Source organism: Kogia breviceps, chromosome 11, assembly GCF_026419965.1.
Source record: "Kogia breviceps isolate mKogBre1 chromosome 11, mKogBre1 haplotype 1, whole genome shotgun sequence".
NCBI classification, from domain to species: Eukaryota; Metazoa; Chordata; class Mammalia; order Artiodactyla; family Physeteridae; genus Kogia; species Kogia breviceps.
The window spans coordinates 85,441,620-85,467,762 of record NC_081320.1 but is presented as its reverse complement, the minus strand read 5'-3'; the positions used below and the strand labels follow the sequence as shown (position 1 = coordinate 85,467,762).

Genomic DNA, 26,143 nt, shown 5'->3' with positions numbered 1-26,143 from the left:
CAACTGTTTATTTTAAAAGAAACATAAACAGCTTGGCATCCACATCAACTCTGATTCCCATAATAACCCTGTGAGCTATGTAGCAGAGATCTTTGTTTCACAAACTAAGATAATTAACATCCTGAGAGGTAAAGGAACTTGACTAGCGGCACATATGACTACCTGACTGATATAGGACTAGAACTCAAAACTAAATTTCACTTTCCTCCACGTCATTTTAACCATCTGAAAACATGTAAACAAAAAAACAATGTGTTATAATAATCATAACTTTTAAACAAATCTTATATTTAGATTTCACAGGCCTTTTGGTTCTAATATGCATAAAGTGTCATTAAAGTTTTAAGTTGAAGAAGTTTTCAATTAAGTAAAGAAATATAATAAACATTATCATCTTGTAAGTTAGTTAATGCTTTCACATTTAATATATAACAAGGTAATCTCCATAAATATTAATTGAATTCACTGTAAAACAAAGGTTTAAACAATTTTACCTTGATTTTTTTCTTTCAAAATAGCATTCTTTCACCTTAAATCTAACTGTATATAGCACAATCAAAATTTTAACATCTTGGTTCCAAATTAAATAAAATTTATTTTTCTCCCACAGTAAAAAAGAAACACTGAAGTATGAGTCCATAATCACCTGAAAAGTCACATCAGAATTTTTTTTTCACATTTGCCTTCTTTCAGGGGAAAGACAATGCTTTCTAAAATTGAATATACTTGTTTCCTCAACACTGCTACTTGAGTTTCTTGAGACTATGAAAAAGCAAATTATAACCAAGATGATAATATTATTGCCTTGGTGAGGAATTTGGGGTCTAACACAAAAACAAAAAGAACTTGAAAGTTGTCAAGATAAACCTTGCTCAAAAAGTTGACAAAATCTGGAATCAATAGCTATTGCTTCAATTCCAAGTTCTAGTTAGGCATTCAGCTACCAAAAATAAATCAATGATGTAACAAATATTTTCTTCCAACTTGAAATATCTGCCTGAACAGAAAAAAAATATAAAATCAAGGCCCCCAAAAAATATCATTCTGAGAGCTTATATAGTCTAGAAGATGACATTAAGAATTTATATAGACTTCATTAGCAGAAGGGGTGCCACTCATTCAAGACCCTTAGAGAATCAGAAACACAGCAAAAAAAAAAAATCTAAGCTGGAAGATATCTCAAAAAAGATCTATCTGTATCCCTTCATTTTACAAAATAAGTAAAGATTTAGAGGAAATGAAATTAATTACCTAAAGTCAAAAGTTATTGTCAGGTCTCTGAGACATTTAAGTGCCTTTCTCTTTTTCTATATAAAGAGTCTCCTTTATCATAAGAACAAGAAATAGAAGAAATTATTTAAATCAAGAAATGTTTCATTACAATTTACTCTATATGGCATACAGAATAGTAAATCATATGGTTTCTCCTAATAGAAAGTAGCTTCCTCTATTATTAAGAGTCAAAGGCAAACTCAGGTCACTCATTCTTTAGGATTCCTGAATATACACATAACATTTATAACAATAATCATACTGCTGATGATGATAAACAAAAGAAATTAAGCATTAGTGCATAAAGAAGGTATGTGCTATTTTATGGTAATGAAGAATTAACAAAATTATTAAAATTTGGCACCGACTTACTTTTACTTTTTTTGTTGTTTGTTTTTTACTTTCACTTGCTCAAATAGCAAGAGTCATGATATTCCACTTCCCAAACTGCATGCTAATATTAGACACTGACTGCTATCAATTTAAATTAACGAACCAAATGGAACCTTATGACTGCCCTTAACCCTTCTTTATTCTATTCATGAGGCTATATTCCAACAGACTAGTTCATAGCTTCTCTGTCTTCATGGTCAGCCTCTCGTTCAGAACTTGCTTCCTAATCCACTGAGAAAACTGAAGCAATCAGAAGAAAACTTCCAAAGATACCCCATACCAACTCTGTCCACCTGTCAGCATGTGTACCCACAATATTCTGTCTTCTCCCTATTATAACAGATGAACTATCAAATTCCTATCTATAGTCATTCTCGGGACTTCCCTAGTGGTCCAGTGTCTAAGATTCCACGCTCCCAGGGCAGGGGGCCCAGTTTTGATCCCTGGTCAGGGAACTAGATCCCACATGCCACAACTAAGACCCAGCGCAGACAAATAAATAAACAAATATTTTTAAATTAAAAATAAAGTCATTCTCATAACTCATATATTAAATCCAATCCCCTTTCTCGCCTATCAAGCCAAGAAGATAATTCTCCTTTCTCAATTTCATCACCAAAATTTCCTTCCCTACTGGATATTTCTCCCATCTTAACAATAACAAAACACCTTCTCTTGTCCCCAATTTGCTCAACATCTCACCTCAATCCTTTGCTTCTTATTAAAGCAAAACACTTTGAAAAACTTATCTCCATTCTCTGTCTCCAATCCTCCCCTCCCATTCTCTTAAACTAACCATATTTGAGTCAAGTTGTTTACACCCACCACTAATTGAAATTGTTCCCATCAGGTTTCACCAATGACCTACATAATGCTAAATACAATCGCCAATCTTCTGTCATGTGATTTAATTAAGCAACATCTGACACAGTTAATTATACCTTCCCCATTGATAATAGTTTCTTCACTTGGCTTCCAGAATCCCACTCTCCTAGTTTTCCTCTTACCTTACTGACTGCTTCTTAAGACAGAGGAATTGTATCATCTAGTCTCATGACCTTAAATATTACCTAAGGCAAAAAAGGTGAACAGCCAGTCTAGGCTTTTTCCACAGACCCAGGCCAAGAAAAATGATCTTAGGTTTAGGTCTCAAGCACCATTTTCTTGAAACTTAGAAAATTAAAATTAACATGGAAAACTATGTTCAAGATCCATACTTATACAATATAGTAAGCCATAGAACATTTCCATCACCACCGAAAATTCAACTGGACAGTACTGTTCTAGACCTTGTTTACTGTTAAATCTCTGATTTGTGTGGACTATACCTGAATTGTGAGGACTATGGTTGGCATAGTCCTTCATGGACTTTGAGGCCTACATGACTAGGACAATAGAGAAGATAATTGGAAAATCAAGGTAATGGCTTTCCTGTGCCGAAATGAACACTGGCTGTGTCTCTTGAGCTAATAAGCACATCCCCCATCTACTAGTAGAGCCTAAAAGATGTGCTTGAACTGCTGTAAGATGTCCCAAACGAGATAGCTGATGCGTCCCCATGCTGAAGTAGACTACTTCAGTCTTGTCTCCTATAACTAAGCGTACCTCTATGCACTGGTACGGCCCTAGAAGCTCACTTTGGGTAACAAAAATGATGCTGTATACACTATGTTCCTATCCTGACAAAGCTAAATAAACTTGGTGCCAAAAAAAAGCCTGTAAGTTGGATCGTCAATCCAAAACTGAGACAGATATAGTGGCTGTTCAGACTGTCGAAATGAGGTAGAGACTGCTCTACACAGACTGCTCTATAAGCAGAGCCATTGCCTTCATTTCCCTAGAGTCTACTGTACTAATCACTAAGCTTCTCATATCTATGTACATAAACAAGGCATTTTACAGAGATACAAAATCAAAGCCATATAACAGCAAGTGCTCGTGTGTGTGTGTCTGTTTGTGTATAAATATATATATTCATATGTAGTATCTTCTCTGCTCTCTTTTGGTTATATTTATATAGGTATGTGTTATAAAGGTTCTAATTAGGCTTGATATGTTTAATACATGCAAAGCATCGTCAAATACAGAATCTTCTCTGAATATGTCCTTCCCTCTCAAATATAAATGTGCAGTGAAGATGACAGTCAATGATTAAACTGGTCAAAGACTAACCAAAAATTGCCAAGTAAAAATAGGAAAAAAGAACTTTGTATAACATATTAAATAACATTTTACATAGTCAATGACTACATTGCCCTGTCTTAATTATGTTCTTATTTATTTTATTATGTTCTTTTTAAAACTATACTATAATGAATAGCATTTGCTGCTTTTAATTAAATAAGATGTTACAGCCATTACTATGAGAATTTGCATACTGGGCTCTTATTCATAAAGCCACTGTTACTCTAAAAACGTTATTTTTATGGGAACAAAGCTACTTTGGTGAACAAGAGACATATAACCTGTCATACAAGAGAATTAATACAATGTGGAGAACTAAAGAAAAGAGTAAGTAAGCATCTATAGTAACCTAAAAATCATACCCTTACTTCCTAAAAATCATAAACTTTCTGATCATTGTTAACAAAAAAGATTAAATTATTCAATAATTACAAGAATTTTTTAAGTAGTAACTAAGATATCCAATAAGCACAAACTTTTGAAAATGACAACTCATAAAATACCATTTTCAAAGTATATGTATACATATATATACATTTTATAATTGAGTCACAAATAAATCTTAATATATCAAAAACTCTTACCTTTTGATCAGGAAGGTTGAAAAGAAATTCTCTGTCAAAACGACCAGGTCTCCTGAGAGCAGGATCTATAGAATCAAGTCTATTTGTAGCACCAATAACAACAATTTCGCCCCTATTGTCTAATCCATCCATAAGAGCAAGGAGGGTTGACACTATAGAGCTGTAACAAAATTTTCAGACAAAATATTAAATTTTAAAAATGGAAGAAAAAGTTGCAAAAATTGCTGCTTATACTAACTTTTATCAGTCTTAAAGACTAAACAAATGGATTTTTATATCCATGTTCACAAGTAAAACTAAGTTCCATTTAACTTTCTCATATTACTCTAAACAGGTTTAAGTCTTCTGCAGATATAACTGACATACAATATACTGAATATATTTAAAGTATACAAATTGCTAAGTTTTGAAGTATGTGAAACTATCACCATAATGAAAAAAAGTAATATCCATCATGCTCTTCTTCATGCCCTTCAAAATCCATTCCACCGTGCTATTCTTTGACCCAATCCCCTGGCAACCACTGATCTGAGTTCTGTCACTATAGATTAGCTTGCATTACCTAAAATTTTATATACATGGGATCACACAGTAAGTACTTTTTTTTTTCTGGATTCTTTCCCTCAGCATGATTATTTTGAAATTCACCACACTGTTGGTTTAACAATAGTTTATTCCTTTTCATTGCTAAGCAATATTCCATTTTATGGATGGATCCCAATTTGTTGATTCACATGTTGATGGACATTTAGACTGTTTCCAGTTTTTGGCTATTACCAAAAAGGCGGTGAACATTCATACAGGTCAGGAAGATGTTCCCATAGGTTTTTTCCTAAAAGTTTTATACTTTTACCTCTTAAGCTTAGGCCTTCATCTTCTTGACCTTTAATGTTTACAGAATCTAAAATAACATCACATTTTGTATTCCTAAATATTGCTTTATCAGTGTCTTTTATCATAGCCAATTGTGCAACAGGTTGGTCAATTTTATTTTTTTCAAAGAAGTGACTTTCTAATTTCCTGATTTCTGCATACCTCTGTTTGCAGTTCATATACAGTTAGCTATAATTTTTTATTTTACTAATACCATAGATTACTTAGAGTTATAACAATAGTCCTTGATAAAAAACATAAAATTCTCTGCTTATCTTTTTGTCATTTGTTTCTTATATTTTGTATATTACTAAACTTTGGAAATTAGTTGTGATTTAAGGCACAATATACGGTCAATTTTTATAAATGCTGCGTTTGTTTGAAAACAGTGTTCATTCTATATTTGCCTTAGATAAGTATGCCCACAAGATCAGATTAATATAATATAGTTATTCAAATAATCTGTAGAGAATTTATTTTATGCTCATTTGGTCTATTAATTACTGAGAGGTACATGATGTCTCTCACAATGATTATCAATTTGACTCTTTGCAGTTCTGTCAATTTTTTTTATACAGTTTGAAATGTAGTAATTAGGGAATTATAAATTTTGAACTATTACATCTTTTAATAAATTGAAGATTTTATCATTGTAAATTGATCCTATTTTTATGTATAATAATGCTTTCTGTCTTAGTCTCTTTTGTCTAATACAGCAATTGTAGCTTTCTATTAGTATTTACTTGATACACTTTTATACCATTTCATGAATTTGACTATTTTGGACATTTTACATAAATGAAACAGTACAATATGTGATCTTTTTTGTCTGGCTTTGTTTCAACTAGCATAAAGTATGTGAGGTTCACAAATGTTACATGTATAAGATAAACACATGTAGCATGTGTCAGAATTTCATTCCTTTTTGAAAAAGGCTGAATGATATTCTACCATGTGGATATACCACATTTTATTTAACCATTCAACAGCTAATGGATATTTGGGTTATTTCCATGTTATGGCTATTATGAATAACACTGCTGCGAATATTTGTGACTAAGCTTTTGCATCCCTTTTTCCCACCATTTGGAACCTTTCTTATATGTATCCTTATATGTATAGATATTTACAGTTTCACAAGTAAATACATATGTTAAAATTACCAAGTGTACTCTTTAAGTATATCAATGAGTATATATAGTATTCTGTATCAATTATACCTCAATAAAAGAGCTTTAAAAAAATCAGTAGTAGGGCTTCCCTGGTGGTGCAGTGGATAAGAATCTGCCTGCCAATGCAGGAAACACAGGTTCGATCCCTGGTCTGGGAAGATCCCACATGCCATGGAGCAGCTAAGCCCATGCACCACAACTACTGAGCCTGCGCTCTAGAGCCCGCAAGCCACAACTACTGAAGACCGCATGCCTAGAGCCCGTGCTCCACAACAAGAGAAGCCACCGCAACGAGAAGCCCGTGCACCGCAACAAAGAGTAGCCCCCGCTCGCCCTAACTAGAGAAAGCCTGCGTGCAGCAACGAAGACCCAATGCAGCCAAAAATAAAAATTAATTAATTTTTTTAAAAAATCAGTAGTAAAATAAAAAGGAGATTCTAAAATATCTCCAAATATTCTCTTTAGAAAAGCAAGAAATGAAAAACATAAGCAGAAAACACACATAAATAGAAAACAAACATGAAATGGTATTCCCCAATTCATTTGTGTCAATGATTACATAAACATTAATGGATTAAACTTTCAAATTAAGATGAAGAGATTGTCCAGTTAGGAAAACAAGACCCAACTATGTATTATCCACAAAAGTAATACTCTAAATATTAAGACACTGAAAGGTAGGTAGTAAGTTAATGGAAAAAAAATGTACCAAGCAAAAAACATCAGAAGTCTAGATTAGCTTAATCATTATCTAATCATTTCATTAGATCCTAATGAAAAGAGATTTCAAAACAAAAAGTATTAACAAAGATAAAGAGGGGCATTTCATAATAAGAAGGCAACTTCAAAATAAAGACATTCAAAATAATAAATGTGTTTGCACCCAAAACAAAACTTCAAAATAGATGAAACAAAAACTGGCAGAATTAAAGAGACAATTCTACAATCATAGTTGGACATTTTACCACATCTCTCTAATGTTCATAAAATAACTAGACAAAAAAAAAAATCAGTAAAAACACAAAAGATCCTGCATAACATTATTATAACCCTGTCTTACTTGATATATAGAGAGAATATTATACCACAAACAGCAGAATACAAATTCAAAACACAGACAATACCTGGGACATAAAGAAAACCGCAGTGAATTTAAAATGACTTTAAGAGTTATTGTTTCTGACCACAATAAAATTAAATTAGAGAAACTAATACAGTGTTTTATGTTAATTATACCTCAATTAAAAAATTAAATTAGAAACAATAAGATAAAAAACACAACTTGTAAACTAAACAACACACTTCTAAATATTCACTGTGTCAAAGAAGAAATGACAACAGGAATTGGAAATTATTTTGAACTATAGGACACTGATTATATAAGAGTTCAAAAACTGGGAGGCAGCTAAAGCAGTGTTTAAAAAGAATTTATAGCTTTCAATGTCAATATTAGAAAAGAAAAAAAGTTTCAATCAAAGTCTAAAATTCCATCTGAATAATCTAGAAAAAGAGAAAACTAAACCTAAAGCAAACAGAAGAAACAAACAAAAAGCCAAGAAAAGTCACAATGCATATTGCTAAATGCATATTGCTAAATGAGAGAAGCTAACCTGAAAGATTACATGCTGGATGATTACAACTACATAGCATTACGGAAAGGGCGAGGGTAGATAGTAAAATAATCATTAGTGCCAGGGACTGAGGGGGTGGGGTGGGGAGGGAAAGGAGGGATGAGGTGATGGAGCACAGAGGATTTTTAGGACAATGAAAATACTCTGTATGATACTATAATGACATATGCATGTTATTATACATTTGTCCAAACTCATAAAATGCAAAACACCCAGAGTGACTACAGACTTTGTGTGATTATGATGTATAAATGTACGTTCCTCAACTGTAACAAATGTACACTCTCTGATGAAACATGTTGATAATGAGGGAGTCTGTGCATCAATGCAGGCACAGAGTAAATGGAATAATCTCTGTACCTTCCTCTCAATTATGCCGTAAACCTAAAACTCCTCTTTAAAACAGATTTTCTTTTTAATTACAAAGAACAAGGTTGGGGACTTATACTAATAAGACTCTATAAATCTCTCAAGTAATTAAGTCAATGGTATAAGGATAAACCTAAAGATCAACGGAACCAACAACATTGTAAAGCACTTATACTCCAATAAAGATGTTAAAAACAAAAAAAGGAGTTTGGGATTAGCAGATACAAACTACTATATATAAAACAGATAAACAACAAGGTCCTACTGCATAGCACAGGGAACTATAGTCAATATCTTATAATAAACTATAATGGAAAAGAATATGAAAAAGAATATATATAACTGAATCACTTTGCTATATACCAGAAACACAACATTGTAAATTAACTATACTTCAATAAAAAATATAAATTATTTAAAAAATTTGTCAGAAAAAAACAAAAAAAATCATGAATACAAGCAGGGATGTAGATATAAGGCTATTCATTGCAGCAAAGCCTAAAGACTGAAAAACCGAAACAATCTACATATCTAACATTAGAATATTATTTAAAGGTTTATTCTTCCATAAAATGGGATAGAATATAGTCAATCAATTTACTGTAGATTCATGTTTAATAACATGACAATTGTTTACAATAATTATTACAAATACAGTATGTTACAAAGCAGAATTTACAGTTTGATCTAATTTTGATTAAAGAGTAATGTAACACAATGTTAAGAGTGACTATTTCTGTGTGCTAATTTTACTTAAATTTTCCATATTGTCTTACTTTGCTTATTTTTTTAAATGTTCAACTTATGAGGTGATTTAACTTAATAATGAGAATATATTTCTAAAACCAACATAACAAGTTAATTTTTTATCTGCTTGCTAACCATTGCTTACAATTATACCTGAAATTTAATGAACACATAAATAAATTCTGATGACTCATTGGAAAAAACTACAAAGAACAAGGTTGGGGGCTTATACTAATAAAACTCAATAGAAATCTACCAAGTAATCAAATCAGTGATATAAGGATAAACCTAAAGATCAATGGAACTAACTAACAAGTCGAGGAATAGACAACTTGATGGTCAATTTCTGACAAAGATGCCAAGTAATTCAATGGAGGCAAGGTAACCTTTTCAATAAATGGTCCTGGAACAACTGGGAAAAAAAATATGGAAAAAGTAAACTTCAGTCCATACCTTGCACTAGCTATAAAACTTAACTCAAACCCCTTACCTTATGCTGACATATGAATGTTAACTTTAAAATGAATCACTGACCAAAATTTAAGGGCTAAAACTACTAATACTTTGGAAGAAAATATAGAATTGTTGACAAACTGGTTTAGGAAATTACTCTCAAGACCTCAAGACACAAAAATATATACCAAAAAAATTTACATAATGGGCTTCATCAAGACTAAAACCTTTTGATTTTCAGAAAGTCATATTTAAGAAAAAGGCAAGCCAGACTAGTAGAAAAATTTTCAAAACATAGATCTGACAAAGGGCTTGTTTTAAGAGCACATAAAAAAAATCTTACACTACAATGAGACATACAATATGATTTCTTTTTTTTTAAAGGGTAAAATAACAGACATTTCACAAAAGAAAATATGTAAATAAGCAATATGTGTGTGCAAAGATGCTCAATATTATTAGTCATCAGAAAAATGAAAATTAATCCACTACTACACACTCATTAGAATAGCAACAGTTAAAGAGAGTAAAAATACGAAATGCTGGCAAGAATGAGAAGCATCCCAAATCCTCATACATTACAGTTAAAAACATAAAATGGTAAGCCACTTTGGAAAGTAGTATCAATTTAAACAAACATTTACCATAGGATTCAGCCATTTCTCTCTAAGGTATTTACCCAACAGAAATGAAAACATATGGTCCCATGAAAATGTGTATGCAAATGTTCACAGCAGCATTATCATAATAGCCAAAAATAGAAGCAAACCGAATCTCTATCAGAGGAATTAAACAAATTGTGGTACACATACAGACATACACATACACAAAGAGACACACACGTTGCCCAAGGACTACTACTCAGAAATGTAAAAGAACAAAATATTAGTGTATGTGACATGGATAAATTTGAAAAACATTATGCTAAATCAGGATTAGGCATCTTTTTCTGTAAAGGGCCAGAAAGTAAATGTGTTAAGGCTTTGCAAGTCATATGATCTTTCTCTCACAACCCCTCGCTCATCTCTGCTCTTGTAGTGCAAAAGAAGATATATATATAACGCAAAAAGCAATGAATATGGCTGTGTTCCAATAAAACTTCATTTACAAAAACAGGGAGAAGATTTGGCTCATGGGTCATGGTTTGCTGACCCCTGTGCTAATGAAAGAAGTCTTCCTCAAGGGCAGAGGTCACATCTTATAAGCCTCATAGCACTTATCCAAGGGCTAAATCTAAATACTATGTCAACAAATAAAAAGAATTCAATATAATCAGATTAGGAAAAATTACCTGTGGATCTGATCTTGCCTGCTAGAGCGAACTGGAGCTAATCCATCTATTTCATCAAAAAATATTATAGAAGGTCTCATCAAATATGCCTAGTATAAAAAGAAAACAAACATTTATTGTATTAGTTTTCATTTTTAATTTAATTACTGTATTTTCTTAATAGGTAATATAAGCAAATGGTACAACATACAGCAGGTAAGAAAGATTATACAGGAAAAAGGAAAGCTCCTTATCACCCCAGACTCTAACCACAAGGTATCCACTCAGTAGACGACTACTGTTTTCAGTTTGTTTATTCTTCCATACGTGTCATTTATACACATACAAAAACATGTATTTTTAAACACTATTTTTAAACACATTTAAACACACTATGCATATTGCTTTTATTGTATAACACAGCCTACTTTATGTTACTGATACATTTTTTAATTAGCTTACATGTAAGTATATAAAGATCTGCTTCATCCTTTTTTAACAGCTACAAAATGCCGCACTGTATGGATGTGCCATAATTAAACGAGTCCCCTACTCATGGACATTTAAGCTGTTTTCAATCTTTTCCTATTATCAATAATGCGTGAACAAATATCTGTGTACATTTAACATTTCACAAGAGTATAAACATATCAATATAAAAAATTATAAAAGTGGAACTTATGGTTCGAAAGGCATGTGTCATTCCTAATTTAGATACTTGCAAATTACCCCACTGATGTATCAATTTACCCTTCTCACCAAAAATATTTAAGACTGCTCACCAACAATTTATTATCAAACTTCTTGTTCTTGACTAACTTTTTAAGATAAAGGATGTTACCTCATTTTCATTCTAATTTTTATTTCTATTATCAAGGAAGATGAGCATTTTTCATATCTTAAAAGAGCCATTAATATTGCTTTTTCTACACAAGTTCTGTTCATATCCTTTGCCAATTTTTCTATTGGATCATTGGTCTTCTGCTTACTGATTTCTAGGAGCTATATTTACTTAAAAATTAGACTCTCTCTATGAAAGAAAATGAAAATATTTTTCTACAAAGGGCATCATCTTTCAGTTTTGCTTACCATATTCTGTTGCCACACAGAATGTAAAAAAAAAAAAGATTTTATATAGTGGATTATTTTCTTCCATAGTTAGACTTTCCATACTCTGAGATTAGAAACAAAATTCTCCTGAGTTTTTTTCTGGTACTTTCACAGTGTCATTTTTCTCACTAAATCTCAGATCTATGTAGGAACTTGATTTAAGGTAAATAAATTTTAGATTACAAATGAAAACTGTTATATAATTTACTCAAATTAATATAGTTTATTTTCATTTCAAAATTACTTAAAGCTAATTCTTAGTTCAAAGGAAGGTCAGCTTATTAAAGAATGGATACAAATTTTTCATTTCTCCCTTACTGATAACGATATTCATTAAACATCCAGTGTTCTCTAATAATTTTATTTTTTTTTATTTATTTATTTATTTATTTTTGGCTGCATTGGGTCTTTGTTGCTGCGCACGGGCTTTCTCTAGTTGCGGCAAGTGGGGGCTATTCTTCATTGTGATGCACGGGCTTCTCACTGTAGTGGCTTCTCTTGTTGTGGACAGAGCATGGGCTCTAGGCGAGCAGGCTTCAGTAGTTGTGGCACACGGGCTAAGTAGTTGTGGCTCACGGGCTCTAGAGCGCAGGCTCAGTAGTTGTGGTGCATGGGCTCAGCTGCTCCGTGACATGTGGGATCTTCCCAGACCACAGCTCAAACCCATGTCCCCTACACTGACAAGTGGATTCTTAGCCACTGCGCCACCAGGGAAGTCCCTCTAATAACTTTAAATGAAAGACAATTCAACCACAAAACTTTGCTTTTTTTGAAAAACAACTTTATAAGGCTAGAATCATGTAATAAGAGAAGAAGAGTAAAGATTTAATCATTACTTTTACATACATGAAACACAGCTCTTTTTTAGAACTATGGCCTCACACAATTGCAAAAAGGAAGTACAGTATATTTAACACCAGTTATTGTGATAAGCACTTTACAGCTGACCTTTGTATACATGGATATTTTTCAATAAATATGTTGAAAATATTTGGGGGGAGATTTATGATAATTTGAAAAAACTCACAAGATGAACTGGGTAGCCTAGAAATAGTGAAGAAATTAAGAACAAAGTATGTCATGGGTGTATAAAATATACGTAGACACTGGTCTATTTTATTATTTACTATCATAAAATATATACAAATCTATTATAAAAAGTTAAAATTTATCAAAACTTACATGAATAAACACTGTACCTGCTCCATTTACAGTCAAGAGAAATGTAAACAAAGATGCAGTATTAAATAACTGCATAAAATTAACTGGGATACATACTGTACAACTGTAATAATTTCATAGCCACCTCCTATTGCTATTGCGCTGAACTCAAGTGTTGCAAGTATCCACTTAAAATGCCGTGTGATGCTAATCTTCTCGTGAGCAGTTCCTCTCTCAGTAAATTACATATCACAGTAAAAAGTGATCTCTTTTTACTTAAAGTGATGCTGCACATTTTTCTTTGTGTTTACTGCAATATGGTAAACTTTAAATAACACCATGGGACCTATACAAAGTGCCACTATTGATGCTGGAAGTGCCCCCAAGAAAAGGCATGACATTACAAGAAAAAGTTGAATTGCTTGATATGTACTGTAGATTTAGGTCTGCAGCTGCAGTTGCGGCCATTTCAAGATAAACAAATCCAGTGTAAGGTTTTTTTTTTTTTTTTTTTTTTGTGGTACGCGGGCCTCTCACTGTTGTGGCCTCTCCCATTGCGGAGCACAGGCTCCGGACGCGCAGGCTCAGCGGCCATGGCTCACGGGCCCAGCCGTTCCGCGGCATGTGGGATCTTCCCAGACCGGGGCACGAACCCGTGTCCCCTGCATCGGCAGGCGGACTCTCAAACCACTGCGCCACCAGGGAAGCCCTAAGGGGTATTTTTTTAAAAAGAAGAAGAAAAGGAAATCCCTGAAGCTCTTGTTGCAGCTACACCAACAGGTGTGAAACCTTGAACTTTCTGCAAAATACCTTTTAATCTCATATTGAAAATGCAGCTATTATGTGGATGCAGGATATAAGAAAAGCATTCCTGTAGACTCTAATATAATTCAAGAAAAAGCAAGGTCATTCTGTGAAAACCTAAAGCAAAAGGAAGATGAAAAGTCTAAACCTGTAGAAATTAATGCCAGCAAACAATTTTAGATAGAGGTATGTGCATAGGATAGGGAGGATGAATTACAAGGATTTATGGAGCTGGATCATATTACCGGGAACATAGGCATGAATTCCTGCCCCAACCAAAAGGCATTCGTGCGGATTTTTTTTTTATTCAAGTTAACTGGCTATTCCAAAGTTTGTTTTTTCCCTATTTTTGACGATTGGAGCCCTTCAGATGCATGATGGAACTGTGTTTTGCATTTTTTGGTAAAAGAAGCAAAGCAAGGACCTGGAGATATATGCTGGAGCAATCTCCTTGGAAGGATTCAGCATAAATAGATGGTAAACATTTAAAGGGGAAAGGGAGCGTTTGTTTGTTTTTAAACATTTATTTATTATTCATTTATTTTATTTTTGGCTGCGTCGAGTCTTAGTTGCAGCACGCGGGATCTTTGTTGAGGCATGTGGGACCTTTTGTTGCGGCACGGGGGCTCTTCGCTGCAGCACATGGACTTCTCTCTAGTTGCAGCATGCAGGTTTTTCTCTCTCTAGCTGTGGCGCATAGGCTCCAGGGCTCATGGGCTCTGTAGTTGTGGCGCACAGGTTCCAGAGTGCATGGGTTTTGTAGTTTGCGGCATTCAGGTTCTGTAGTTTGCGGCATTCAGGCTCTCCAGCTGAGGCACAGACGCTCTGGCAGGGGCTTAGTGGCCACGGCATGAGGGATCTTAGTGACCTGACCAGGGATCAAACCCATGTCCCCTGAACTGTAAGGCAAATTCTTTACCACTGACCACCAGGGAAGTGCTGGGGTTTGTTTAAAATAGTAAATCAGTAAGTCACTTCTAAATTTAAAGAAAACAAAATTGGAGTTGAAGAATAAGTAGGTTTCCAGTTGGCTATTGCTATTTTTCTTTCAAAAAAATAAAGTTTTTTAAAAATTAAAAAAAACAAAAAAATGTCAAGGTAACAGAAGAAGCACCGTCTGCTGACCAAGAAACAGCAAACAAGTTCCCAGACACAATTAAGAAAACCATTGATAAGAAAGGGTATCTGCCTGAATAGGTTTGTAATGCAGACAATAGTGCCCTATTCACATTTATTAGTAAAGAAGAGAAATGAGCACCAGGATTCAAGGCTGGAAGGGATAGGCTAACTCTACTGTTTTGGGCAAATGCAGTCGGGTTTAAGATCAGGACGGCCTTTATCTATAAAGCTGCTAACCCCCAAGTTTTGAAGGGAAAAGATAAACACCAGCTGCCAGTCTTTTGGTTGTACAAGAAGGCCTGGACAATAAGAACACTTTTTCTGGATTGGTTCCATCTGTGCTTCATCCCTGAAGTGAGGAAGCACCTTTCCAGTAAGAGACCCACTTTTAAAGTTCTTTTGATATTGGACAGTGCCCCTGGCCACCCAGAACTCGATGAGTTCAATACCAAAGATGTCGAAGTAACTACTTGTCCCCAAACATAACAACTCTAATTCAGCCTCTAGATCAGGGATACATAAGGACTTTTAAGCCTCATTACCGACAGGACACTATGGAAAGGATTGTCAACACTATGGAAGAGAGCCCAATAGAGAGAACATCATGAATGTCCGGCAGGGTTCCACCATTTCTCTCCATTATTGTTTGAAAAAGCCATGAAAGCCACCAAGCCCAAAACAATAAATTCCTGCTGGAGAAAACTGTGCCCAGATGCTGAGGGTGACTTCACAGGATTTATGACAGAGCCAATTAAGTAAATCACAAAAGAGATTGTAGATATGGCAAAAAAAAAAAAAAAAAAAAAAAAAAAAAAAAAAAAAGGTGGGGCATGAACGACCTCAAGATATGAATCTCGGAGAAACTCAAGAGCTAACAGACATAACACCAGAGGCACTGACAGAAGACGAAATATCCAGAAGATGGATATGAGTGCTTCCGAACTAGTGCCAGGCAATGAGAAAGAAGATGTAGAAGAAGCAGTGCCAGAAAACAAACTGACCTTAGACAACCTGGCAGAAAGGTTCCGATTACTCAAAACTGCTTTTGACTGCTTTTACCACATGGACCTGTCTATGATATGGGCACTGAGACTAGAGCAAACGGTGGAAGAAGGATTGGTACCATACCTTCTAAAAATGGTACATTTTTAGAGAAATGAAAAAGCAAAAAAGTCAAGCAGAAATTATGATGTATTTTCATAAAGTTACACCAAGTGTGCCTGTCTCTCCTGCTGCCCCTTGCATCTCCTCCACCTCTTGCACCTCTGCCACCCCTGAGACAGCATCCTCTTCCTCCTCCGCCTCAGCCTGCTCAACATGAAAATGACAAAGATGAAGATCTTTATGATAATCCACTTCCATTTAATGAATAGTAAACAATCATCATTCTGTACAGTTAATAAACTTTCTATTATGTATGTGTGCCAGTGTCTTCATGTAAAAATCTAATAACTGTACAGCAAGAACTGTATGAGACATTTTTGTCATAATTACCACTTAAAGTATTCATTGTGCAGACTATCGTGTGCAAGACTTGTACTGAAATGGCCAACATATCCTTACATAGGTATAAGGTGAGTGATATTTAATAAAAAATTAATAATGTGTTCATTTTCTTACAGTTTTATGCCTTCGCTTTCAGAGAACTATATTACTATACAGCATGCCCCTCTCTCATAATTGGAGAAGCTGCATATCAGCCAATCATCACAGGTAAGAGTTTTTTTCCTAATATAACAATGTTTCCATTACTGTATTATGAATATGACTGTAATTTGTGTATGCCATAAAAATTTTATAACAATTCATTCACTAGTGTATAGGCTAGGCTACCATGAAACAATCATACTGCTGCTTCTTTGTTATCAATGCATGAATCATTATACCTGTAATAAATACGAATTTCTTTTTCATATTATCTTTTCGTTTTTGATATCTAGTGTTAGTTAATATGTACAACATCTACAGTGTTTTGTATCATATAAGACAATATTGATGTAGGATGAGAGAGAATTTATCTTGTATTCAGGCAACATAAAATTTTGGTTGTGATAAATATAGTACAATACTATAAATCTTCTATGACTTTCTTAATAACATTTTCTTCTCTCTAGCTTACTTTATTGTAAGAATACAGTATATAATAAACAATACAAAACATGCGTGCTGTTTATGTTATTGGTAAGGCTTCCTATCAACAGTAGGCTATTAGTAGTTAAGTTTGCGGGGAGTCAAAAGTTACACACAGATTTTCAAATGCACAGAGTTTGGTGCCCCTAACCCCTGTATTGTTCAAGCGTAAACTGTATACACTTCCTTTTGGTGAAAACTCACAGTAGTCCAGTTAGATAGGTATTATTCCCCCCATTTTATAGAGGAGGCAAATAAGAATCAGATGCTTTCATTTACTATACTTAACAGTAAAGCTAGATATAAACTAACACTTTTGTGACACCAAAGGCCAAACTCAGCCAATATATTGTACAGTCATCCCTCAGTATCCATGGGAGACTGGTTCCAGGACTCCCCGCAGATACCAAAATACGAAGATGCTCAAGTCCCCTATATAAAATAGCGTAGCACGGTCAGCCCTACATATCCATGGATTCCACATTTGTGGATTCAACCAACCGGAGACAAAATTGTTGCCTGAATCTGTGGATGTGGAACCAGCAGATATGGAAGGCCAACTGTACCTCTTTCATCTCATTTAGTGAATAGATCATATACTTTAACTTAGGAATGTAGACTCTTTACATTAAAAAAGACAAAAATGACTATGAGCAGTTTTTTTAAAAGAAAGCAAACATTTCAAATACTCTTACCCACAAAGAAAACTATGAAACAAATAAAGTAAATATAGATTTAAAAAGCAGAATTATGCTATGGTTTTGAATGAAACCAAGAGACATTCCTACCCCAGTAGGAAGTGGCGAAAGGAATAACTCTGTCAAAAATTTAAAATTAAGTCATGGACAATTTGCCAGCATTCCCAAGCTAACTCTTCCCTAATCCATCAATGTTATTTTATATTATTTTCCAATTATTATTAAATTCTCTTGAAACATGAAGACTGCATATGTTTGACTTCCCAATAGACACTGAGCACCTTGAGGCTAAGAATTTTACTTTATTCCTCTTTCTAGAGCCCCCATTACCTAGAACACAGCAGTTTTTAATACTAATATAACTAAAAATAATATTTGAAGTGCTTTACCAATTACAAAGGACTTTGATACATATCAGCTCAGTAATGGGTCTTCAACAAATGCTTGCTGAAAGCATTTTTTTAAATGTCATGTGAGTTTCCTTAAACATAACAAAATATAAGTTGCATTACCAAGTATGAATGACTTCCTTCAGTAGCTCAAACAATTAAAAGTAAATTTATATCAGGTCTAATTTTTATAAGTTTTAGGAAATGATATTTTTAAAGTTACTGCTATATAGAAATAGTAAAGACAAGCTACATGATATTATTCACTTACCTTACTCTGCCTTTTAAAAGCATTCACTTAATACTGAGCTCTTCCAGTACCATATTTACAACTCATGAAAATAAGTAATATACTGCTTGCTGAGATTTCTTGCACAGATATTTAACTTTTTGTGCTTGTTCTACTTCCTCAGCTAGATTATAATCTAGTGATATATATGTTATATCCAGGGTTCTCAAAAGCACTTAACAGGGCTTCCCTGGTGGCGCTGTGGTTGAGAGTCCACCTGCCGATGCAGGGGACACGGGTTCGTGCCCCGGTCATGCTGTGGAGCGGCTGGGCCCGTGAGCCATGGCCGCTGAGCCTGCACATCCGGAGCCTGTGCTCCGCAACGGGAGAGGCCACAACAGTGAGAGGCCCACGTACTGCGCAAAAAAAAAAAAAAAAAAAAGAAAAAAAAGCACTTTACATGGTATTATATGCCTAGTAGGCACCTCAGTAAATATTTTGTGAATCATCTTAAATTAGTACTAGTGAAACGGCTATTAAATACCTCTAAGGCATACAAATTCAGACTACTGATCCTAAATTTAACATTGGAAATTGACTGGAATTGAATATGATTCCTCATGAACTGTTTGTATTTACAGACCAAACGTGTTAAGTATTCTAAAGAAGATATTCTCATATTACCTGAGTTCACTTACCTGATCAAAAAGAAGCCTAAGTTGCCGCTCAGATTCTCCAACCCACTTACTTAGACAGTCTGCTCCTTTTCGCATAAAAAAAGCCACCTTTTTGTCTCCTTGACTGCACTCATTAGCTAACGCTCTGGCAACCAAGGTTTTACCTGTGCCAGGAGGGCCATAAAACAAACAGCCCCTAGAGGAATAAAGAATCAATAAAAGTAGATAAATGTTACCACCAGCACTAATAACCAATACAAAAGCATGCACCCCCATATAATTTTGTACTAATGTATATTTCATTATTAGACACTAATATAGCTTTCTGTAGTATACAGACAAAAGTTTCACTTTGTTGAGAGTCCTCAAGGATGTTCTCAAAGAACCAAGCTTTGATACACAAGAAATAGTTCAAAAAGAGTAGAGAGTAATTTGGCAAGCTACATCAAAATTTTAAAGGTACTTTCCCTATGACCCAGAAATTTCACATTTTAGATTATATCATGTAGAAATAATCAAAAGAAAGTGATAAAGATAGATTTTTTAAAGAACCTAAATGCTGTCTACTAACAAAGTACAGATAAATACACTACTACATCTGTAATTTAAACACTAGTTATGATGTCAAAAAGAATAATACACATTTATTGATATGGAAAGGTGTCTATAATACGTTGTAAAGTGAAAAATAAAGTTACATAAGGGTATTATTGAATAATCTCATTTATATTAAATGTTTAAATGTGCATAATACAGGTAAAATAATATATAAAAGCAAGCTGTTCATCCCTAAGGAGTAGGATTACTTTCTCCTATAATACTTTTTGTTTATATAAACTCCATTTTTTAAAGTTTCTCCCAAGACTATACTACTTTAATGGCTTTGAAAAACATAACAATTATTTTTAAAATTCAAGTTATATCATATAAGAAGTAAATAAACTGCAACTATGATTTCTACAAGCCACTGCAGAATTACAGGCCAACTCTTAACCCACTCAAATAGGAGATGACTCTTTAACAAGATTTCCTGCATCCTTAAACACATGAATAATAAACTAGAAACACATGAATAATAAATTAGAAATAAAAAGGGATATTTCGCAGTTTAAGTCTATATGCACATCTTCAAACTATTTTATTCTGCCCAGTTTCCTTTGACATAATTTCTCAGCCTTTCCTATAGTTAACTAGCTAACCACCTCATGATCAAACACAATTAATCTGATCATAAAAATAAACTATCAAGCTTACCATTTCAAAAATACATCAATGAGTCAAAGAAACACTTTGCTGAAACTGCTTTCAAAGACTAACCAGTATACCGTATCAAACTGAATGCTATTAGGAGACCAAATTAAGGAAAATCCACTTAGGCAATCCACTTGTAAATTCAAGGCCTGCATAAACAATCTCATCCTGTGCCTGACTCTTAAATGCTGAAATATAAACTTCAAGAACACACTTAGTACCACAGCTTTGGAGCCCTAAATAATAAAATTTCATTCCTAATTCTCATTGCTAGAACACATCAAATAAATACATATGAAATATTTATAAATAACATTTAGATTTATAATCACCTAATTGAAATTTGATAAATTAACAGTAATAAAAATAATAAACATCTAGGACATTACTCACCTTGGAGGCTGAATTTTAAATTTTTCAAAAATTTCTGGATATAAAAGTGGGAATACTACCATTTCCTTTAGTGCATGAATATGATGGCTCAATCCGCCTATGCTATCAAACCGCACCTTGGAAAGAAGTGGAAAAGTTTATTACAAAATAATTTTAACCGTTTATAGATTTCTTTTTAATTTATGAGATAATGTTATGATTCCAAAATATAAGCCTTCAGCAGGAAATGAAGTTTAAACATAAAGTTCATATATAAAGTTAAACAGAGTTCAAAAAACTATACTTTGGGGAATTCCCTGGAGGTCCAGTGGTTAGGACTCTGCACTTCCACTGCAGGGAGCACGGGTTCAATCCCTGGTTGGGGAACTAAGATCTCGCATTCCGCACAACAAAAGAACAACAACAACAAAAAACCCACTAACAATGGTGATCTTCTACTTTTATTGTGTGTTGCATTAGAAATAAGTAATGACCTTTAAAAAAAAAACAAAACTATTTATAGAAAAACATTTACAAAACTTACTGATTTATCAATGTTCATTGGGTCAACATCAGCCAAGCTTGCACCCACTTTGACACGTTCTCGGAGAATACCACTAGCTAAATCTTCTGCTCTTAAGTTCATAGGCAAACATCTGAAATTCATAAACATTCAAGTAGATAGCATTAAAAGTTTCATATTCTTAATGTCATAAGCAAGTTTAAATCTTTGTTGACACATTTTCATCTTCCTCCATTTTCTCATAACCCATAAAATGACAAGAGATTTCGTATTTTTAAACTACTTTTCCTAAATTCTTTTCAACAGGCCAGAAATAAATTTATTCACTAGAGAAAGCAAACAAGATCATGAATCCCTTTGTCCAAAAAGCCCAATCTAGTCTAAATTAGAAAACTTAACAAACCTGATATTCCACATTATATAAGCATAAAATAAAAAGACCTACTGTTAATACTATAATATAATATACGGTATTAAATGAACTCAAGCTTTATTGTAACATTTAAATTTATCCTCAGATATTATGTGGGTATGTCTACTCAGACATGATTGAAGAAATTAATTTCCCTCTGTTTTATTCAAGGGAAAGCAATTTTAGACCCTATTTTGAAAACTAAGCATTATCTTTTATGTAACTACCTTAAAATACATTTTTAGCTACTTAAAATCCTATATGATATTAATGTAATTACCCCTAAGAAAATATAATCTACTTCCTCTTTTAACATTGCGTAAACACCAAAAGATGACATAAATAGCCTAAAACAAGTATAGCTTCTACAATGAATGTAGTTTCACTGACATTTCTGAATCCTAACTTACTTTAAAAATCTATTCCCAAAGCAGGTAACAGAATAGTTCAGATTAAAGAGGCATTAAATTCTTTTATTTAAACTTAGATTTTTCTCTTACATTTTCATTCCATCATCCACATGTGGAACTCTTTTTAGCATACAATCTACCCCAACCCAAACTTGTTTCCAAGACCAGCTAACTGAAAACTTGGTATTTCTACAATAGATATATAATGCCAAATTATAGAAATGCTTTCTTTTCCTAAACGTAAAATTTCTAAATAAAATGTACCTTCAGTATTATAAATATAAGCTAGAAAATTAACTTAAATTTTAAAGAATAAATTATAATTTGATGCTTTCATCACTTACTAGACAAAATACTGATTCTCTCCCCCACTGAAAACTCTCAAGATTTTAGTGAGCCATGTAGCAATGAGTCATTTACTCTAGTTAAGCAAAGATCACCAGAAGCACTCATTAAACCAAAGCTAAAACAAGTTTTCCAACAAAACCCAAGGGCTCCTGAAATAATTCTATTAAAAACCAAATCTTACTGGAGTGCTATAATCATTATAAGCATCTAAAATCAACCTCGTTAAATGGATTTGGATTAGAGGAGTGGTACTGAAAAAGAGACTGTCCAAGAGGTTGGCCTCTTCCCCTGGCTCTTTCTTTACCTTCCCACACACTATTTTATTGAGTACTTACAAAGCAAGTAATTTATGGGAAGTTTCCCAAGGTTAGATTTCTACTCTAAAAATTACTAAGTAAATACCAAGTCAAGTGCATTACTCTAGACTAAAATATATGTTAAGTATCACTGTTACCAAAATGCTAGTACAGGTAAGAATCACATTCAAAAAGTTTAAACTGTTATTCCTTTTTCCTATCATGGAAATAACAATTAAAACTTTACTAACCTATTTCTTGCTCTTGCCATGCTCTTTGATTTCCTTCTTTCAAAGCGTTCTTCATCAGAAGAAGTTGTGTCACTACTATGAATGGCATGCTTCTTTCTCCTATTTAAAGAGAGTAAAATCCTTAGAATCATTACAGCAGCAAAGGGCTTTTAAAAACACATTCTGAGCATCATACCTACTATTAGCTCAGTAGAAAATATACACAGTCACTCATTTATTTGGCAAATATTTATTAAGATCCCTTTACTCATGCAATGTACATCTGATGAAGTAAAAATATGGTAAGTACTAAAGATAAAGAAAAACAAGAGGAGGAGGAGAAGGAAGCTATAATTTTTTAAATAGGGTAGTTCATAAGGGCATCAAGCAACATATTGAATTTGCACCCAAATTTAGGGAATGTCTATCACTGATTGATAAATAACACCGAACTCTTATTAGAAAAGAAAGTTTATCTTTTTCTCTTATTTTCCCTTTCCCATATAATCAGAAAACAGTCCAGACACTAAAGAAAATAATATACTGGTTTACAGAGAGACAAGGGTTTCCGCTTTCCACTTAAGACTTATATCCTGGTTTGAATTTCTTATAAAATGTAAAGTATTTTTGATGAAATAAGCAAAGAAACAGTTTACAATCAGAACTACTATGGAATGAGTAGATAATGTATCAAGTTAACATCATCCTCAAGGAAAAATAATACTTAATAAATGCTTCATTATTAATATACTTGATGACATTTCTATGATACCTATGGTAATCATACAAAATGGAATCACTGTAAATTAATTTACTTCAAACTCAAACTGGCTTTCAAAGATGGTCCACAGCCTGTGCATCCCTATTTTACTGCAATTCCCACCAACCACAATAGCAAACCCAGATTTTCCCCAACTCTCATTAAGATCTTTAACCTGTCTAATATTCCTTCTCCTGATGAATAGAAGTCCCTTCATTTCATCCTGCCTCAGTTTTTAATGTCTCCCAAAACTTCAGGAAGACTGTTGCAATAACTACCTACTCAATCTTTGCAATGTTGACATATAACCTCTCTCCTATTTCTTTCTCTTCATCAGGAAAATGCCTGTTTCCAAGTTTCTTATTTACCCTGTGTGTGTGTGTCTGTGTGTGTCTGTCTGTGTGTGTGTGTGTGTGTGTGTGGTGAGGCTAATATATAAAAATGTAATATATCTGAAAATAGCACAAATGGAGGTAGGCAGAAGCAACAGTGTTAAGTACTGGGCTAAAGAAATGATTCCAGATGATAACTCAAATGCACAAGAACAAATGAAGAGAACCAGAATAATAAAATAAAAGGTTACTATCCAAAAGCTATAAGCATGCACTTGATTGACTTTCTTCTCTCAACTTTTTAAAATAACATAGAATTATATAAATAACTTTAATAATGTATTGCTAGGTTTGTAAAATGTATAAACGTAACATGTATAACAATACCACAAAAAGCTGAGTGGACCTTAAAAGGGAAGGGGCCGCACCATATACAAAAGTAAGTCAAAATGGATCAAACACCTAAACACAGAGCTAAAACTATAAACTCTTAGAAAAAAACACAGGAGTAAATCTTCATGACGGCAGATATGGCAAAGGATTCTTAGATATGACATGAAAAACATGAACAACAACAAAGATAAACTGGGGCTTCCCTGGTGGCGCAGTAGTTGAGAGTCCACCTGCCGATGCAGGGGACACGGGTTCGTGCCCCGGTCCGGGAAGATACCACATGCCGCGGAGTGGCTGGGCCCGTGAGCCGTGGCCGCTGGGCCTGCGTGTCCGGAGCCCGTGCTCCGCAACAGGAGAGGCCACAGCAGTGAGAGGCCCGTGTACCATAAAAAAAAAAAGATAAACTGAACCTCATCAAAATTAAAGTCTTTTGTGCTTCAAAGAACACCATCAAGAAAGTAACAACTCACAAAATGGGATACAATATTTGCAAATCATATATCTGATAAGGAATTTTAATCTAGAATATATAAAGAGCTCTTACAAGTCAATGATAAAAAGACAACACAATTTTTACAGAGGCACTGGACACAGAGACAGTTCTCAAAGGAAAATTTTTAAATGGCTAATAAGCACATGAAAAGATGCCTCATATCATTAGTAATCAGGGAAGTATTATTCAAAAACCACAATGAGATACATTTCATACTCGTTAGGATAGCTAGAATCAAAAAGTCAGACAATATTAAGCACTGGGGAAGATGTGAAAAACTGGAAGTCCCATACACTGCTGGAGAGAATGTAAAATGGTGTAGTCACTTTGGAAAACATTCAAGCAGTTCTTAAATGATTAAGCATAAAGTAATCACATGACCCAATAATTCTACCCTGAGGTATATAGTCAAGAGAAATACAAAAATATATCCAGGAATTCCCTGGCAGTAGAGTGTAAGACTCCATGCTTTCACTGCCAAGGATGCAGGTTCAACCCCTGGTTGGGGAACTAAGATCCCACAAGCCACACAGCGTGGCCAAAAAAAACAAAACAAAACACATTATCCACAAAACTTGTACATGAATTTTTATAGCACCATTATTCATAAAAGCCAAAAGCTGGAAAAAACTCAAATGTCCATCAACCAATGAGTAGATGGACAAAATGTGACATATTCCTACCTTGGAACATTATTTGACAATAAAAAGGAAGGAAGTACTAATAAATGCTTCAACGTGTATGAACCTAGAAAACATGTAAACTGAAAGAAGGCAGTCACAAAGACCACATATTATATTCTCATTTACAAAATGCCCAGAATAGGCAAACCTATGAGGAAAGAAAGTAGCTTAGTGGTTGCTTAGGACTTAGAGGATAGGGGTAGTGGTAGGAAGGTTAGAGTTAAAGAGAACAGGTTTCTTGCTAAGCAGATGAAACAGTATTTAAAATTGTCTGTGACAACAGTTCCATAGTTATCTGTGAATATACCAAAAAAAGGGGAAAAAAAGCTGAATTATATGATGTGGATCTTAATAAAGCTTTTTTTTAAAAAAAGC

At 33.8% G+C, this 26,143-nt stretch overlaps 1 protein-coding gene across 2 annotated transcripts in view; it reads right to left on the bottom strand.

Annotated features, from left to right (window-relative positions):
* ATAD2B (ATPase family AAA domain containing 2B) overlaps positions 1 to 26,143 on the bottom strand; it is a 152,359-nt gene that overhangs the window by 77,320 nt on the left and 48,896 nt on the right. For both annotated transcript variants that reach the window (XM_059079156.2, XM_059079157.2), the window contains exons 9-14: positions 23,129 to 23,227; positions 21,433 to 21,544; positions 20,910 to 21,025; positions 19,287 to 19,461; positions 10,970 to 11,058; positions 4,434 to 4,593 (exon numbers count right to left, since the gene is read on the bottom strand). In XM_059079156.2, coding sequence (XP_058935139.1) covers positions 4,434 to 4,593; positions 10,970 to 11,058; positions 19,287 to 19,461; positions 20,910 to 21,025; positions 21,433 to 21,544; positions 23,129 to 23,227 — 751 coding nt within the window. The remainder of the gene's footprint in view (positions 1 to 4,433; positions 4,594 to 10,969; positions 11,059 to 19,286; positions 19,462 to 20,909; positions 21,026 to 21,432; positions 21,545 to 23,128; positions 23,228 to 26,143) is intronic.